Source organism: Nansenia antarctica (assembly GCF_963989245.1).
Source record: "Nansenia antarctica genome assembly, chromosome: 7".
Taxonomy (NCBI): domain Eukaryota; kingdom Metazoa; phylum Chordata; class Actinopteri; order Argentiniformes; family Microstomatidae; genus Nansenia; species Nansenia antarctica.
The window spans coordinates 43,664,931-43,682,021 of NC_137677.1; the positions used below are offsets into that span (position 1 = coordinate 43,664,931).

The window sequence follows — 17,091 nt, forward strand, 5'->3', positions numbered from 1 at the left end:
TAGTATTTGGCCAGATTTAGACAAAATACAACATGATTTGTACTGGGGACGGAAAAGGAATATATATATTTCCTCCTTTATCATTGAGCCTGCTTAATATTTGTATTTGTTCCATAACGGATGGTGTCTTCAGTGAGTTCTTAGAACTTAAGAAAAATGAGATCTATTTAGGGTTAGGGTTAGGGTTAGAACAAAGGCTTGTTCTATACACTCAGTGGAGACGTTTCAGCTAAACTTGTGGCATAATCATTGACGCTAGCATTCATAATCGTAATCAGGAGGGTCTGGAAATGATTTCAGATTGTTTTCCTCGCACAGGAACTCCAGAGGATGACAGGGTGATCACTTTGACAGACTTGCAATTCCTCCTCTTCATCCTGGTCGCCTTACTTATCACAGCAGAGATACTCATCATGGTTCTGTGATGTGAATAATAATAATAGGAATAAATATTTCATTTACGAACACTGTTTTGGACTGGAAAAAGTGCTTTCTAAAATAACGTGTGGTACTTGACACTCGGTTTGTGTATAAACATGTTGTAACTGCCAGGGGTGTTCTAAGGGGAGTGAACTCATAGATGTTCGCCTGTCTGTCTCTGGTGGCTGTCTTCTCTAATTGTGTGTGCATACAACAGCTAATGTTCGACTACTAAGTACATTTCTGGGGGTTATATTATTATTAGGGAGGATGTTGTTTTTCGGATATTCGCACTGAATCTCGCCACTCCTTTAAATCTGATTGCAATAAATGTTATGATTTTATAAACATTATCATGACTATCATGACTCAAAGTTATCAAAGATAAAGTTGGTTCCTTATTTTCCTAATTTTAAATGTGCAGGATTGCCGTACATCTCCATTATCCTTCAAACGTTCACATTTCTCCATGTTCCTTTCTATATGTGACAGCAGCTGGTGAAAGCGGGAACAAGTCGGAAACTGACCAAATGTTCAGAATCTTATTCTGAAAAATGTAAATAAATGTCAATGTTGTTGAAAATCAATGACACACTCGCTAGTCAAGCCAAAATATTGCAATGCAGTGGATTCGGTGAGTAACCAAAAAACACTCCTACCTAGTTAGTGTAGAGTAGTGGGGATAACTTGACTAGCGTGTGTCATTGATTTTCAACAACATTGACATGTATTTACATTTTTCAGAATACAAGTCAGAACAATTTGGTTGCCGACTTGTTCCTGCTTTCACCAGCTGCTGTCACATATTCAACCTTTCACCTTTTTCCATGTTCATTTATATACGTATATACATTTATATATCATTTATTTATTGTGTCCTCATGTTACCAGGTGGAGCTATAAACCGACCCCTATGTGACCTGACTGTTGCTGAGTCTCAGACAGCTGAATTCGAGTGTGAGGTGGCCAACCCAAGTACTGAGGGCAAATGGCTTAAGGATGGAAAACCTGTGGACTTCAATGACAATGTCAGGAGTGAGAAACTCGATGCAGTGAGACGTCTTGTTATTGTCATAACCAGACCCCAGGACATCGGTGAATACACTTACCAGGTTGCAAACTCAAAGACAACAGCCAACCTGAGAGTTGAAGGTACGTTTTTATCTTCTGAATGGATTTAATACTTTTTTTTCTGAATTGGTGTTATCAATCAAGAATGCTGTGATTTAAAGCCAATGTTGATTTTTTTCGTAGCTGTGAAAATCAAGAAGACCCTGAAGAATCTAACTGTCACTGAGACACAAGAAGCAATTTTCAGTCTGGAGCTCACCCATGAGAACGTGAAGGGCTCGCAATGGATTAAGAATGGAGTAGAGATCCACTCTGGTGATAAATATGACATCACAGTTGTTGGCATGGTCCACACTCTGAAGATCAAGAACTGTTCCACACAAGATGAGTCTGTGTATGGATTCAAACTTGGAAAGCTTTCTGCAAATGCCAGATTGAACGTTGAGTGTAAGTTAAGAGTATTACATTATTTACATTGTCATTCCAAAACACCAAAAATATGAAATCATGTGCATCTTTATGACCTCTTCTTAATCTCTCTTTCAGCAATTAAAATTGTGAAGAAGCCTAAAGATGTGACATCACTGTTGGATGCCACTGCCTCTTTTGAGCTGAGCCTGTCCCATGACGACATCCCTGTGAAATGGATGTTCAATAATGTTGAGCTTAAACCAAGTGAAAACATTAAAATGTTGTCTGAGAGAAAAGCTCATAAGCTGATCATCCAGAATGTGAACACTCACCATGCTGGAGAGTATACTGCTGTCGTCGGACATCTGCAGTGCAGCTCATCTTTATATGTTGAAGGTACTGTATAGACAGCTAGAGCATCATATGATGGTTTTATGCAGTATATAATGGAGTAGCCTACATCAAGACACATAATTACATGATTTAGTTATATCGTTGTGTTCTATATTCATTCATTCATTACACCATTGCCTTATTGACTACATATTTGCATTTGATTTCTCCAGCCCTGCGTGTCACAAAACCCATGAAGAGCATTGCAGTCCCAGAGACTCAGGTGGCCACCTTTGAATGTGAAGTGTCACATTTCAATGTTCCATCCACCTGGCTGAAAGATGGAGTGGAGATTGAAATGAGTGAGAAGTTCAGGATCGTGGTGCAGGGCAAACTTCACCAGCTCAAGATCATGAACACTAGCAGAAACGATTCTGCGGAATACACCTTTATCTGTGGAAATGACAAAGTCTCGGCAACTCTGACCATTAGCCGTAAGTTCACTCTTTACTATTATTCAATTACACAATTACAATAACAAAATAAATATTCTATAATGATTTCCTGTAACACTTTCCTTTGTTTCTTAGCTATTTTGATCACCTCCATGTTGAAAGACCTCAATGCCAAGGAGAAAGACACCATCACATTTGAAGTGAATGTCAACTATGAGGGCATCACCTACAAGTGGCTCAAGAATGGTGTTGAGATTCGGTCTACTGACAGATGTCAAAGTCGCACTAAACAGCTAAACCACTCGCTTACCATCCGAAATGTTAATTTCGGTGATGGTGGAGACTACAAGTTTGTGGCTGGTGCTGCAGCGACATCAGCTAACCTTTTTGTTGAGGGTAAGTTACTCTTCTGATTTGAGGATGGATTTTAGGAAGGTGTCAATACATTTAAAAACGTTTTAATTCCGTTTGTTCCCTGTTTCTGTGCTCTAGCTCGTGTGATTGAATTCACCAAGCATATCAAAGATATCAAGATAACAGAGAAGAAGAAGGCCACTTTTGAATGTGAAGTTTCTGAGCCCAACATCCAAGTGACATGGATGAAAGATGGACAGGAGCTAGAACTGTCTGAAAGGTATTTCTAATTAGTATTATTATTTTTTGCATAATTAGAGACCCCTTCAAAATACTCCAGTCTAATGACCCTCTGATATCTCTAAAACACCTTTACAGATTCACAGCCTCCACTGAGAAGTTTCTGCACCGTTTGATGATTCAGACAGTTCGCATGTCTGATGCCGGTGAGTATTCTGTGGTGGCCGGTGCAAGCGTGTCCAAGGGCAGTCTCACTGTGGAGGGACGTGATGTCCGGATCGCAGAGCCAGTGGAGAAGGAAATCACGGTGAATATCAATTGACATGCTTCTTTAGAATACCAAATACAGCAATGATTTTTCTATTTGTATTTGAAATATTAAAATCGAAACTTGTGTTCTAGGTTGTTGAGAAACAAAAATCAACATTTGAGTTTGAAGTTAATGAGGATGACATTGAAGGCCGTTGGCTTAAGAATGGCGTTGAAATCCAATTTGAAGTTGAAGACAGATTCAGCTATGCTGCCATCAGAAAAATCCATCGTATGACAATTACTGAGACCTTCAGAAGTGACGCTGCAGAATACACTTTCATAGCTGGGAGGAACAGAAGTGTTGTGACACTTCATGTCAACAGTAAGTGAAACTTAATGGTCTTGTTGTTATGACAAAACTTTCAACTGGGTTGTTACTTATGTTTTCTTGGTTACCTGAACACAATCTAACAGTAATGTATAGCTACAGGTATACTGTACACCAAACAGCAGGTCAGGAAGTTTTCCTTCATTCTCTCCTTTAGTCCCAGAGCCACCTCAGATCATCCAGCACATGCAGCCTCTGTCTGTGGAGGCCGGCAAACCTGCTCGCTTCTCAGTGGAAGTGACAGGCGTCCCTGAGCCCAAAGTGTTCTGGTACAAGAACTCCCAGGCTCTCTCCGCTGGGTTCAAGTGCAAGATCCAGCGTGAAGGAAACGTCCACACACTGCTCCTTATTGAGGTGTTCCCAGAGGACGCAGCTGTCTACAACTGTGAGGCCAAGAGTGACTGCGGTGTTGCCACCAGCTCAGCTGCACTGAATGTGGAAGGTAACAATTAGATTTGATCTCTTTTTATTTGTTATCAAAAAAGTAGAGTGGAAACTTTTCTTATTTAAAAAAAGAAACCAACAACTTTATTGAGATGGTAAGAATGGAGGAGAGAGACGGGTGAAGAGGGAGCGCAAATTGTAAAAGGAGGGCATACTACACGTATTGGAGGTTTTGCTTGGCCAGCACGTATTTAATGATAATGCAACATGGATTGGATAATGGAAAACAACTTCATATACAGACAGAACGTTTTGAATATATGTTTAGCTGACGCTTTTATCCAAAGCAACTTGCACTGCAATGCATACATTTTTCGGCATATATGGCCCCAGCGGGAATCAAACCCACAACCTAAGCACTGTTAGTGCCATGCTCTACCAACTGAGCCACAGAGGACCACACTGAAAAAAAGTGTACATGGTGAAGGTTACATCCTGTTATGAGTCCTGATGATAAATGGTCAATTCTGTTGAATGTGGGGAAATGTCTGATAGCTATTAATGGGGTTACTCAGTTCAAGGGGGTTAAATGACCTTACTGTGTTTGTCTAGTTCCAGAGGTGGTTTCTCCTGATACCGGAGCTCCTCTGTCTCCTCCTGTGATTGTGTCACGCATCAGCAACACCTCAGCCGGCGAGGGCGAGTCTGCGAGGTTCCAGTGCCGGGTTTCTGGAGAGGGTATGTTTCTTATCACATTGTTGGGTGAAATTGTGATTGAAATGACAATATCTTTATTGGTTTCCTGTGGATATTTGTATGGTTATTGATGTTTATCATATATAGAGTACCAGTCAAAGGTTTGGACACGCTTTCCCATTCAATTGAATGGGGAAGTGTGTCCAAACTTTTGACTGGTATTGTGTATGTATATATATATATATATATATATATATATATTATTATTATTTATTATATTTTTTTTACAACAATTCTGTCTTTTCCATTCCACAGATATAAAGATAACTTGGTACTGTGGTGAAAAGGAGATCAAACAGTCCGACTTCTTCAAGATGTCACAGTATGATGATAACTGCCAACTGGAGATTGCCAGAGTTTACCCTGAAGATGAGGGGGAATACACTTGTGTAGCCAGGAACTCAGCAGGAATGGTCTCTTGCTCTGGAACTTTGAAACTTGATGGTGAGTTTGAAAACCTTTCTGTACCAACAAAGTTTCCTATTAAGTGAATTTGTGCATATATACGCTTTGGTTGGCCACATGTGTTGTCGCTGTTACTTTTAATATATTCACTAGGGACCAAAGACAACTGATTTCCTTTTCTTTCTTTTTTTTATTTTTACTTACCTTACTTCATATGCAGTCGTGTTTATATCCACAACATGCTACAAATCATTAAACATGCTTCCTTGCAGGGCAAAAACAAAGTGTGGATAATGCATCAAAATCTCAGAAGCATGTCTCAACCAGCTTGTCAAGTGTAAGCTTGTCAGGTGTAAAAAAAGAGCCTAGTGGCCAGAGACCCGCTTTTATTCATCCAATAGTGAGCTGCACAGTATCACATGGGGAAGTGGCGAGGTTCCATGCTTGTGTGTCCGGCATGCCAAAGCCAGAGATAAGCTGGTTTCATAATCAGCAGCCAATTAAGCCTACAAAAGATATTGTCTTTCATTTCGATGAGATGACAAATACTGCCACGCTAATCATAGTTGATGCTTTCTCTGAGCATGCTGGACAATACACTTGCAAAGCAACCAATTACGCAGGAGAAGCGGTGTGCACAGCTACCCTTGCAGTAACTAAAGAAGGTAACTTATTATTTAGCTATTAATTAGCTTGTTGTCACACCTTATTCATCTTTTAATCACACTTTTCCTTTCAACCCAAGCTTTACATGAAATCAACATGCGTCTTTTCCATATTTACTTATACTAACCTCACCAAAAAAAGACTATAGTGCTTATATACACCGAATGTACAGTAATCAGCTTTAGTAGAACACCTCCTAATTTTGCCATTTAGCAGACCTCCTCTTGTCATTCTCCTCACTCTGTCACCCCCTGTACTCCTTGGTTGTGAAATCACTTTCAGGGAAAACTATGTGCTTTGCATGCTGTATGTATGCCATCTCCTTACCTTGGCTTGAGTGAAACTGGCATGCCATAAACTTTACATTATTGTAACATGTGTATTTGACAGTAATATATCAGATACAGTGATATTTGTTGCCATAACATTGTATCATCACAGTGATATACATAATACTTCACATTGCTCTTATACAGTATCTGTGTAGTACTATATAACAACATTGTATGCACATGTTATACAATACTGTAGTAATTGCTTTGTATATGGCATAGTAATGGAGTTGAGCATTTTTGTTATTAAATTAATGATAAATGGTTCTTATGTGACATCTGGGAAGCAGCATATGAGATTTAAGTCTGCTAGTCACATCCAGATTCGATGGGCAGTATTGAGTCCTGAGAATAGAAGGCTTTCACAAACAGAGAGGCTGAGATGAAACCATCATGGAGGAGCATTGTTCTCCATAATTATCTTACAAAACGTGCCTTGGCTGACAGCAAGTATCCTCATTCCCTTTACAGTAACACATGTGAGAGAGGAAATTGAAGCCAGAATTGAGGAAGAAGTAAAAGGTAAGATTAATAAATATTTCATTAATTCCATATATTTTCGAGTCTTCAGATGATTGACATGTATACCAGCATATTGTTGAATTACTTCAGAATTGTTACAATGCATGCAAGCAATACACATGTTTTGATGTTTTTAAAAATGTTCAATGTATGTGTTCCTCAGTATTGACTGTTCTGTCCTCATATAATGAATGTTCTTCATTGCAAGCACTGATTAAAATGCTTGCTGTTAGTCGTCTTTAAAAAGTGAGGTTTGCATCTATCAGTCTTATCTGAATGCATGAAGGTTATTACTGGATTGTTCCCCCAAGAGGTGCAGGATGTGTATCTTTTAAAGTTTCCAGACCACAGGAAATTGTTCTTTAAAAGATATGGAGTAGCCACATCTTTTTATTGCTTATGTTTCTTGCATCTGGAACTCCTTCCTCCTGTAAATATTCCCTAGACTGGCTTGCAGATAGTGGTATGTGATTAATGTTGTTTGCTTTTTAAATAACATGATTACACCTGTAAACTATATTAGTTCGAATAAACGCCTTCTCGCCTTCAATTCTAGAGCGACTTTTACAAGTTTGACTTATTTGTATCATTGGAGAGCCATGTTTCTCATCAATGTCTGAATAATTTACCCCCTATCAAAGGATTAGAAAGGGCGTTTATTCATCTTTCTGCAAGTCAGGTAAGGAATATTTTAGCATACACATAAAAGCAGATCAGTTTATTTTGGAAACATTTATGCTTTTTAAGAAATTTATGTTTTGAAGAAATGTCCACAGAAGAAGGAACAAAACATCCAGCAATTTTCGTGTCAGAATCTTTAAAAAAGAATCAAGTCTTGCGTTTATTCGAACAAATATGGTGAGTGAATTTTTTTTTTGGCTTTGTGACTTGCTGCATGTATTTAATATTACCATTAATATTCATTTCAAATATTGGTATTTTTCCTTTTTTTTTATCAAAAGGGAATTTTTTAAATGTAGTTTAGTTTAGTTTAGTTTATTAGTTTATGATGTCGTGGACAGTCCCCATTAATTAACTGTAACAACAGTAAATGGAGCAGCTTTAGCCTACATGGCTAATTTCCAGCTGTAGTCCCCGGGCCAGTTGACAATAGGCTCCCTAAAATAAAATACATTAGTTTAAAAAATTACAATTGCAGCAAACACAAACAAATGGAGCAGGACATACAAACATATCAAGCACAATTGGAGCAAGCACAAACATGCCGGGGAGACAAGACATTCAAGCACAAATGGCAGCAACATCAATACAGTACATGAGATAAGAACAGTACAAAGGGGACAAAGGAAGAGCAAATAGTCATAGCAATATACAGACATAGCAGCATACAGACACAGCAACATACAGGCACAGCAGCATTCAGACATTGAAGCACACACAGACATATGCAGGCGGGTAGAAAAGATAGAGGTGTACATACAACACACACGTCACATCTGATAGAAATTAATGTATGCAGTTATAGTTATTGCAAAGCCATGCCTTAAGGTGTGTTGTGAAGGTGGAGTATGTATGTATATTTTTTATGTAGGTAGGTAGTGAGTTCCAGTTTTGTATTGCTATAACAGAGAATGATAATTGACCAAATGTACTTTTCCTAAATGGGACTAGAAATTGAATAGTTATTTCCTTTCTTTTTCAGAGTTGTTTTATACGGAAAGAACTGAGTACATGGAGAACAGAGGACATCTCCGTGGGGCTTTTTCAGACACAGAGGACTGCTTGGATCATGGTCTAATTTCAGCAAACAGGTGTTCCAGCAGAACATCATCTATCAGTTCATGGACTGAAAACATTAAGCCATCTTTTACTAAAAAGCTGAAGTTTCAGTCTGTTTTAGAGGGGGATCCGGCTGCTTTGAAATGCAAATTAGTAGCATCCCCACCCCCGACTATATTATGGTTTCATAACAATAGACCAATCCAGAAAGAACATCGTCGTAAAATATGCACAGACAGTAAGATGCATATGCACACATCAAGTTTAATAATTGATAGTATAAAAGACAAAGACTCCGGCAGTTACAAAGTAATGGCTATTAATCCAGAGGGATCCGCAGAATCCACAGCATCACTTCTGGTTTCATTAAGGGAAGAACAAGATGCCAATTATTTGAGCTTTGTGAGACGGTCAACAAAAACACATGAAAGCATAGATTCAATGGTTGAGCAAAGACGAGACAGAAAGTTCAGGGTAGACCTCAGATGTGTTGGATCTCCATTTGATAAAATGTCAAAAGTACAAAAGGGGAGATCCAAGTCTAAGAACGCACTAGTGCGCACTGTGTATTTCGGAACCTCTTCACAATCAAAGGTGCCAGAGAGTCAAACCCTTGAAACAGCATCTGAACGTGCTCGCTCGCCACCTCCCATGTTTGACAGGTCTGAAAAGTTTAATGACAGATTAAGTGATATTTACTGTGACAGATACACTGGTCGTGACAGATTTAGTGACCGATTTAGTGACAGGTGCAGTGATAGATACAGTGACAGATTCAGTGACACAGAGAGTCTTCATGGGGAGGTAAAAGCCAAGCTCAGCATGTTACAAAAAGCGGTCAAACGAAAAAAGAGGCTGTCTATCTCCACAATGTCATCATCTGAGTTTGACTTAGAATCAGTTGCAAGTGAACCCAGCTATGCAGATTACGTTGACCGATTACGGGTCAAACCAGCCTCCTTACCTGAGATGCAGCATGCTGCTCGGCCCTTTGATCATGGGGAAATTAGAGGTAAAGGCTCTTCAGAATTTCAAGGTAGATTTGATAGAATTACTGGACTTGCTACTCACCGTGCAGAAACGGTGGAGCCACGTGTAAGGCATTCTTTTGAACCTCAGTCTCGAACTAGGGCCATTAAAATGATGAAAGGCGAGCTAACGGAGAAAGCAAAAGAAGAGGAAGAATCTTTGGAAACACATAAGGGTGTAAAGGTCATGACTCTGGAGGAACCCGAGAATGTAGTTGGATTCAAACATAACAGGGCTGAGGACTTAAGAAGTCAAACTGCGTTGTCTGGAAACATGAAGACTAAGTTAGAGGAGACCTCTGAAACAAGAGAATCTGTAAGAATAGCTGCTAAAGAGAACTCTTCAGTTGATGAAGCTCATAGACCCAAGCCAATCAAATCAGCAAAGGCAACGTTTCTGAGCAAGAGTATTAAACAAGAGGATACTGTGACAAGTTCAGAGGAACAATTTGAACAAAAGCCTGTCTCTGTAGAACCGTTTTATGAGAAGAGCCTGGACGCTGAACGTATGGAGTGTGAGGATAAACTTCTAGCCTTGCGCATTAGAAAATGGCAGAAAGGAATGCAGATGGAGCAAGATGAAGAGTTTGAACTTGAACCTGGTCTAACAAAGGGAGAGGAAACACAGTATATGCAATCTGAAGGTCATATTCACCTCGAAGAGGTAGAGCAAAAAACAACAGAAGAAATGCTGACGCCGTCATCCCAAAAATCACCTCGATCCAACACCAAAGAGAGGCATGTCAGTGAGAAAAAAACACAAGAGGAAAATGAGCTTCACTTATCTCGGGAAAATATCTCTGAATTGAAGAGTGAAAGTGAACAGTTTGTGAGTGAAGAAGAGGCCCTGGCACATCGAATCATGAAATGGCAACAAGAGGTTTTGACTGAGCACGAGGGTGCTGTAGATCCGGAGTCTGACTGGGTCGACTGGGATAAAAAAACGGACAAATCAAAAATGGGTGCAGAGGGGGCTACGCTTAGATCAACAGCACACACAGAAGCAGAGTCAACGAAAAAAAGGAAGTCTTCGCCAGAAAAGACAACAAAGGAAATGTTCTCGGGTAAGGATATAGCCCATGACTACAAAGATGAAAGTTTTCATTGGCACTCTCATCAACACATCATTCCCGAGGGGCGTGAAACAAGGCTGCAGACCGACAGTGAGTATTTTGTGAATGAAGAGGAAGCTTTGGCTCAACGCATCTTAATATGGCAGCAAGATGTTCTAACTGAACAAGAAGAAGCTGTTGAATTAGAGTCCAATTGGGCTGTGGCTGATCCTTCACAACACCCAAATAGGAAAACTGATGCCAGCGTGCCACAGGATGTTAGTGTACTACGTGATGCCAGCTTACCACACGATGCCGCTCCATCTCATGGTGCTAGGGCACCTCATGATGTCAGTGTACCCCATGGTGCTAGGGCACCTTATGATGTCAGTGTACCCCATGGTGCTAGGGCACCTCATGATGTCAGTGTACCCCATGGTGCTAGGGCACCTTATGATGTCAGTGTACCCCATGGTGCTAGGGCACCTCATGATGTCAGTGTACCTCATGGTGCTAGGGCACCTTATGATATCAGTGTACCTCATGATGTCAGTGTACCCCGTGGTGCTAGGGCACCTTATGATATCAGTGTACCTCATGATGTCAGTGTACCCCATGGTGCTAGGGCACCTCATGATGTCAGTGTACCCCATGGTGCTAGGGCACCTTATGATGTCAGTGTACCTCATGATGTCAGTGTACCTCGTGGTGCTAGGGCACCTTATGATATCAATGTACCTCATGATGTCAGTGTACCCCATGGTGCTAGGGCACCTCATGATGTCAGTGTACCCCATGGTGCTAGGGCACCTCATGATGTCAGTGTACCTCGTGGTGCTAGGGCACCTTATGATATCAGTGTACCTCATGATGTCAGTGTACCTCGTGGTGCTAGGGCACCTTATGATATCAGTGTACCTCATGATGTCAGTGTACCCCATGGTGCTAGGGCACCTCATGATGTCAGTGTACCTCATGATGTCAGTGTACCCCATGGTGCTAGGGCACCTCATGATGTCAATGTACCTCATGATGTCAGTGTACCCCATGGTGCTAGGGCACCTCATGATGTCAGTGTACCCCATGGTGCTAGGGCACCTTATGATATCAGTGTACCTCATGATGTCAGTGTACCCCATGGTGCTAGGGCACCTTATGATGTCAGTGTACCCCAAGGTGCTAGGGCACCGTATGAAGTCAGTGTACCCCATGGTGCTAGGGCACCTTATGATGTCAGAGCATCTCACCTTGACACTGCACCTTATGGAGCCCATGCACCTTATGATGCTAGTGAACAGATGTCTGATGCAAGGGCACCTTATGATGTAAACAAGGAGGCTTATGCCAGTGTACCTTATGAAGGTTCCTCCTATGAACCTGTCTCTCCTCAAAGAGAGGAGTCTAGTAAAATGTCCTGTGAGTCCTCCCCTGTGAAAGAACATTTACAAAGTCATCAAGGCTCTCAGGAAGTTGTAGTGAAAAGTAAGACAAAGGGTGATGTTTCTATGCTCAAGGATCAAAGTAGCAGTCAGCGGCTCCAAGCAGAACTAAGCAAGGAAGGGTCCATCAGAAAAGTATCTGACTTGAGTGGACAGGATGAAAAACACCTGGTAACTGTAAAAGCAGTAGAGAGGAGAACAGGATCAAAAGAATTACAATTAAAAGATGGCAAACAATCAACTGTGAGTTCAAAAGAAGACCTCCCCCAAATGGAGGTGCCTCACAACATAAAAGAAGGGTCCCTACCAATCTTTGTGAGAGAAATGTTATCCATGAAAGTAAAGATAGGTGAGATGACTGAATTCATATGCCGTTTCCGAGGAGAGCCTCGTCCAACTGTCAGTTGGTTCAAAGATCACCAACTTATCACTCGTCATCCAGATTATGATATTCTTATCAAATCTAATGAATCCAAGCTAACTATCTACTATCCCACCATGGACCATGTGGGGACATTTGATTGCGTTATAACCAATAAATATGGAAAATCAACTTGCTCAGGCACACTGGAAGTAACTGAGAGTGAACAATTAGGTGCATCGCAAGCGACCTCACAGGAAGTGATAGTCACAGAGGAGTTGGAAATGAGTGATGATCATCTCGAAAAATTGATTGAGGAGGAACTTGAATCATATTTGGATGGGAAGTCCACATTGCAAGTGCCTCAGGCTGTGTTGCACAGACCGCGTACATCTAACTCATCTTTTAACTCTTCACCTGTGGAGATCAGGATCACTGCTGCAACTCCGGTCCCGGAGATGATGGAGGAAACCAAAGATACATTGGAACCTATTGACAACACCTCAGAGACATCAACTGATGACAGCAGCTCTCAGTCTATGAAACACAAATTCACTTTCTCCTTTGATGTTGTGGCTCATGCCCCTCAGGTAGTCAGTGAGTTGGGGAACATCAGTTGTTCAGAAGGCCAGACAGCCCTGCTTGAATGTGTTGCCACAGGTGAACCTGCTCCCAATGTCAAATGGTACCATGATGATTCACGCTTAAATATCACCAAGGGAAAGTATAGATTTGAGGAGCATGACAAAATGTTCAGATTATACATCGACAACTTCACACATGCTGATGCTGGGATATATACATTCACTGCTAGTAACACAATGGGAAAGGTAGAAAGCATTTCTGATGTGTCCTTCCAACTTGCAATGCCTATTGCTCGATTTTCAGAGGATGACATGGTAGGAGATAGTGAACAACAATACATACCATACAGCACTTTTGGAGATTTGACACAGTTTCCTCTATGCGATACTGCTGATATTACTGGTGCTACATCCATGAAAAGGTTGGATGCATTTGCAGGTTCCCACAGCCCTCAACAGAATTGTCCAAAAGTATCAAGATCAAGAGAAGCACCCACCATAAGTGGTTGTGGTCTGCAGTCATCAGCTGCAGTAGTCAAAGTGTCAGCAATAAAGCAAGCTTTTGAGGTACCAGCATCACCAGTCACCTCTTCTCCCAATGAGGTGAAACAGTCTGCAGAGTCATATTTCCCCGAGGAGGATATCCCAGATTTTGCAATCCATCCTGATCAGTATGAACAGCCATTGGCTAAAGACATTGTCAGGGAGCCTCCACTGCAGCCCAAACAAGTCACCGTGTTAACAGAATGTTCCCCCAAACCTATTCCAAATACTGTCCAGAGTTTTTCTTGTCAGGAGGAAGTTGAATTTTCAAGCACAGCTGTGGTGGAAGCTGGCACAATTGAGACCCGCAGTCACTTAAAACATTCTACTTCTCTCTCAAATGTGGAGGAGATGCAGCAGTCACCACAGCTGGTCACACCAGAGGCAGTTATGGCAACAAAGACTAGACAGTCACCAGAAAGTGTGGAAACAGGTTTAGTAGATGATAGGATGAAAGAGGACAGTGGCCGTACATTCATCAGGACAGGTAGCAGCTTCATTCCTCCTCAGAATGTCTCTATGGACAAGGCATTGGCCAATGTTTCAGCATCAGTTAGTGAAGATGTGAAGCCAAAAAGAATATCTGAATCATATACAGCTCCTGACATCCAGAGACCAGACACAATGTCCTCTCCTGTTAGGCATAATGTGAAAGATGTCAATGAGGACATTTCTATAACTGAACCCTCAAAGAGTACAGCGGTTATCAGTGCTAGCGGGACACTGAGTGAAATTGAAGAGGCAACAGGAGAAATCAGAGCACAACCTGTGGCTGAGAGTGATGTCCTTCAAAAACAGTCAAAAACAGTGAGAGTCAAGCCCAAAGTAGAGAGTGATCAAACATTTGCTGTCTCAGATTATCTTGCAGCACATGATTCACAACAGCAACCCGTTTCTAAACCTGATAGCACTACTCAGGTGAAGGCTGTTGGTCATCTTGGTGCAGCTGGAGTGACTTCACTAGAGGTGGAGGAGGTGACATTCAGTGCTGTTTATGACTACTACAACCCCCCAGCAGAATGGGCAAGACCTCTATCACCAGAGTCTGAGATGTCCATTGAGATGGGTAGCACATTTAGTGATGATATAGCTGAAATTGAGCGGTTCTATACCCCAGCTTCTTCTACTGAAATTTCCCAGCTCCAATTTCACAAATCTCCTGAATCCTTTCACACTCCGACTGAAACTCCTGGTGGTTTTATGACGCCTCCTGAATATCCATTTTCTCCTGCTGAGCCTAAGAGGCTATCGGTTGATTCCAGTGAGAGATTCTTTTCTCCTGATAAGTTTTTGAGGTCACCTGATGACGAGGGTATCGAGACAACCCCGCCAGCATTTGGTTTAGATGAAGGAAGCTTCCTCACAGAGGGTTGTAGTTCCCTTGGCCTCGGTGCACTTCAAGAAAAGGTCCAGGGTATACCTCCTGCTTTCCTTAAACCTCTCACTAAAAAGAGAGTTTTTGAAAATGACTCTCTATTCTTTTATGCTGAGGTGTTTGGGTTACCCTCTCCTGGGGTAAAATGGTTTAGAAACAAAACCCAACTGGTTGGAGATGAAAGGATTAAAATGGAAAGAGATGGTGACAATATCACGCTTGAAATTCAGAACATTATAAAAGCTGATCAGGGCGAATATATTTGTGAGGCTGTGAATTATGTGGGAGAGGCTAAAAGTGTTGCGCTAGTTGTAGTTATATCTCAAGAGGCCAGGTATATGCCAGCACCACCAGCAGTGACCCACCAGCATGTGATAGAGTTTGATGTTGAGGATGATGACTCATCAAGGTCTACCTCCCCACAAGAGATCTTACTCGAGGTGGAACTGGATGAGCATGAGGTGAGAGAGTTTGAGAGACAAGTGAAGATAATCACAATACCAGAATACACGGCTGACAATAAAAGCATGATCATCTCACTCGATGTTCTTCCAAGTATGTATGAGGATAGTGCAGTTGACTTCATCACTCAGGAAAACGACAATTTAAAAATTGCTTTTGAGGTAATAGAAATGCCGCCTCGCTTCATAAATCCTATCTGTGATATGGAGACACCTGAGAATACAACTGTAATGTTTGAGTGTTCTTTGATGGGGATTCCCTCCCCTATAGTGTCATGGTTTAAAGGTGACAGAAAGATCCCTCATGATAACAAGAAATATTTTAGTTCATCTGATGGTGACAATCATTTCCTGAAAATTCGTAAAGTCAACACTCAGGATAGTGGTGTCTACACCTGCAGAGCCATTAATGTGGTTGGAGAAACACTGTGTAGGGCATCTCTGCTGGTGTTGAATCCTAAAGCATTCCTAGGAAAGACAAGGGGAAGAGAGCTGACGGCAGTGTCTCTCGGCAGTGCTAAAGTTCAGCCTCAGAAGTTTGACTTGGTTGTTGGGAACTCATCTTTTGATGGCGAGCAGGCATCAGAGATAGAGTTGGAATTTGAATTTGAGCAAGACGCTGATGAGTCACAAAAAGCAGTGAGACTTGTAGCCATGACTGACAACGAGATGAGTGAGCAAGGAGAAAGATATGTCAGCATCAACTTTGATGTATTTGCAGAACCTGCAAAGGATGATAAGATTGAATTTAAAGGTAAATCCTCAGGAACATGTAGTTTTCAGTTTCAAGTTACTGAAACTCCTCCAAAATGCATTATTCCCCTGGCGAACGTGACCGCAGCATTAGGAACACCAGTCGTTCTCCAATGTTTAGTCAGTGGTAAACCTCATCCCACTGCAGAGTGGTACAAAGATGGCGATCCGGTGAAAAACACAAGGTACATGATTCAAGAGAAGGCATCTGGGCATTTTAATCTGATTATAACAAATGTCAACCAAAGTGATGCTGGGGAGTTCAAGTGCATTATCCAAAACAAAGCTGGGTATATTGAAACAACTGCTTTGTTGAAAATATTCTAGTCTCAAAAGTGGATGTGGATTCAGAAGTCAATAAAGGATGTTTATGTTTGGAAAAGTGAAAATGATGTTGCCGTTTCAAGAGTTTTTCAGTAAACTGCCTGCTGATTATAGTAGTGAGTTCTCCAAAGTGATTGTTTTTCAATTTCAACCCTGATGTTCAGAAAGTGTGTTTTATTAATTACTATATGATAAAGTATATTATATTGTGAACAATATTACGTGACATTAGGTGAAGATCGATATATTATAGATATATAAGATATATTATATGTTTCATAAAGGACATAATCTACTGTCTATCTTGGCTCCAATGAATGTTTGGTTTTGCCTTTTTGTTTAAGAGGTTACTGTGTAGTGTGTATTGTTTGGTAACACTATACAGTGAGGTCCTCTTCTGCTTGTCCAGTAACAACATTGCATTAGAATACATAGTAATACA

The 17,091-nt window shown here is 41.1% G+C and overlaps 1 protein-coding gene across 1 annotated transcript in view; it reads left to right on the plus strand.

Moving 5' to 3' along the window:
• The window catches only part of ttn.2 (titin, tandem duplicate 2), a gene marked incomplete at both ends in the record, with an annotated part of 169,759 nt that overhangs the window by 15,863 nt on the left and 136,805 nt on the right, over nt 1-17,091 (plus strand). The window contains 12 exon segments of the mRNA XM_080536777.1: nt 1,312-1,572; nt 1,675-1,938; nt 2,038-2,298; nt 2,469-2,729; nt 2,826-3,086; nt 3,183-3,324; nt 3,423-3,591; nt 3,687-3,918; nt 4,082-4,366; nt 4,921-5,046; nt 5,320-5,508; nt 6,939-6,989. Coding sequence (XP_080392903.1) covers nt 1,312-1,572; nt 1,675-1,938; nt 2,038-2,298; nt 2,469-2,729; nt 2,826-3,086; nt 3,183-3,324; nt 3,423-3,591; nt 3,687-3,918; nt 4,082-4,366; nt 4,921-5,046; nt 5,320-5,508; nt 6,939-6,989 — 2,502 coding nt within the window.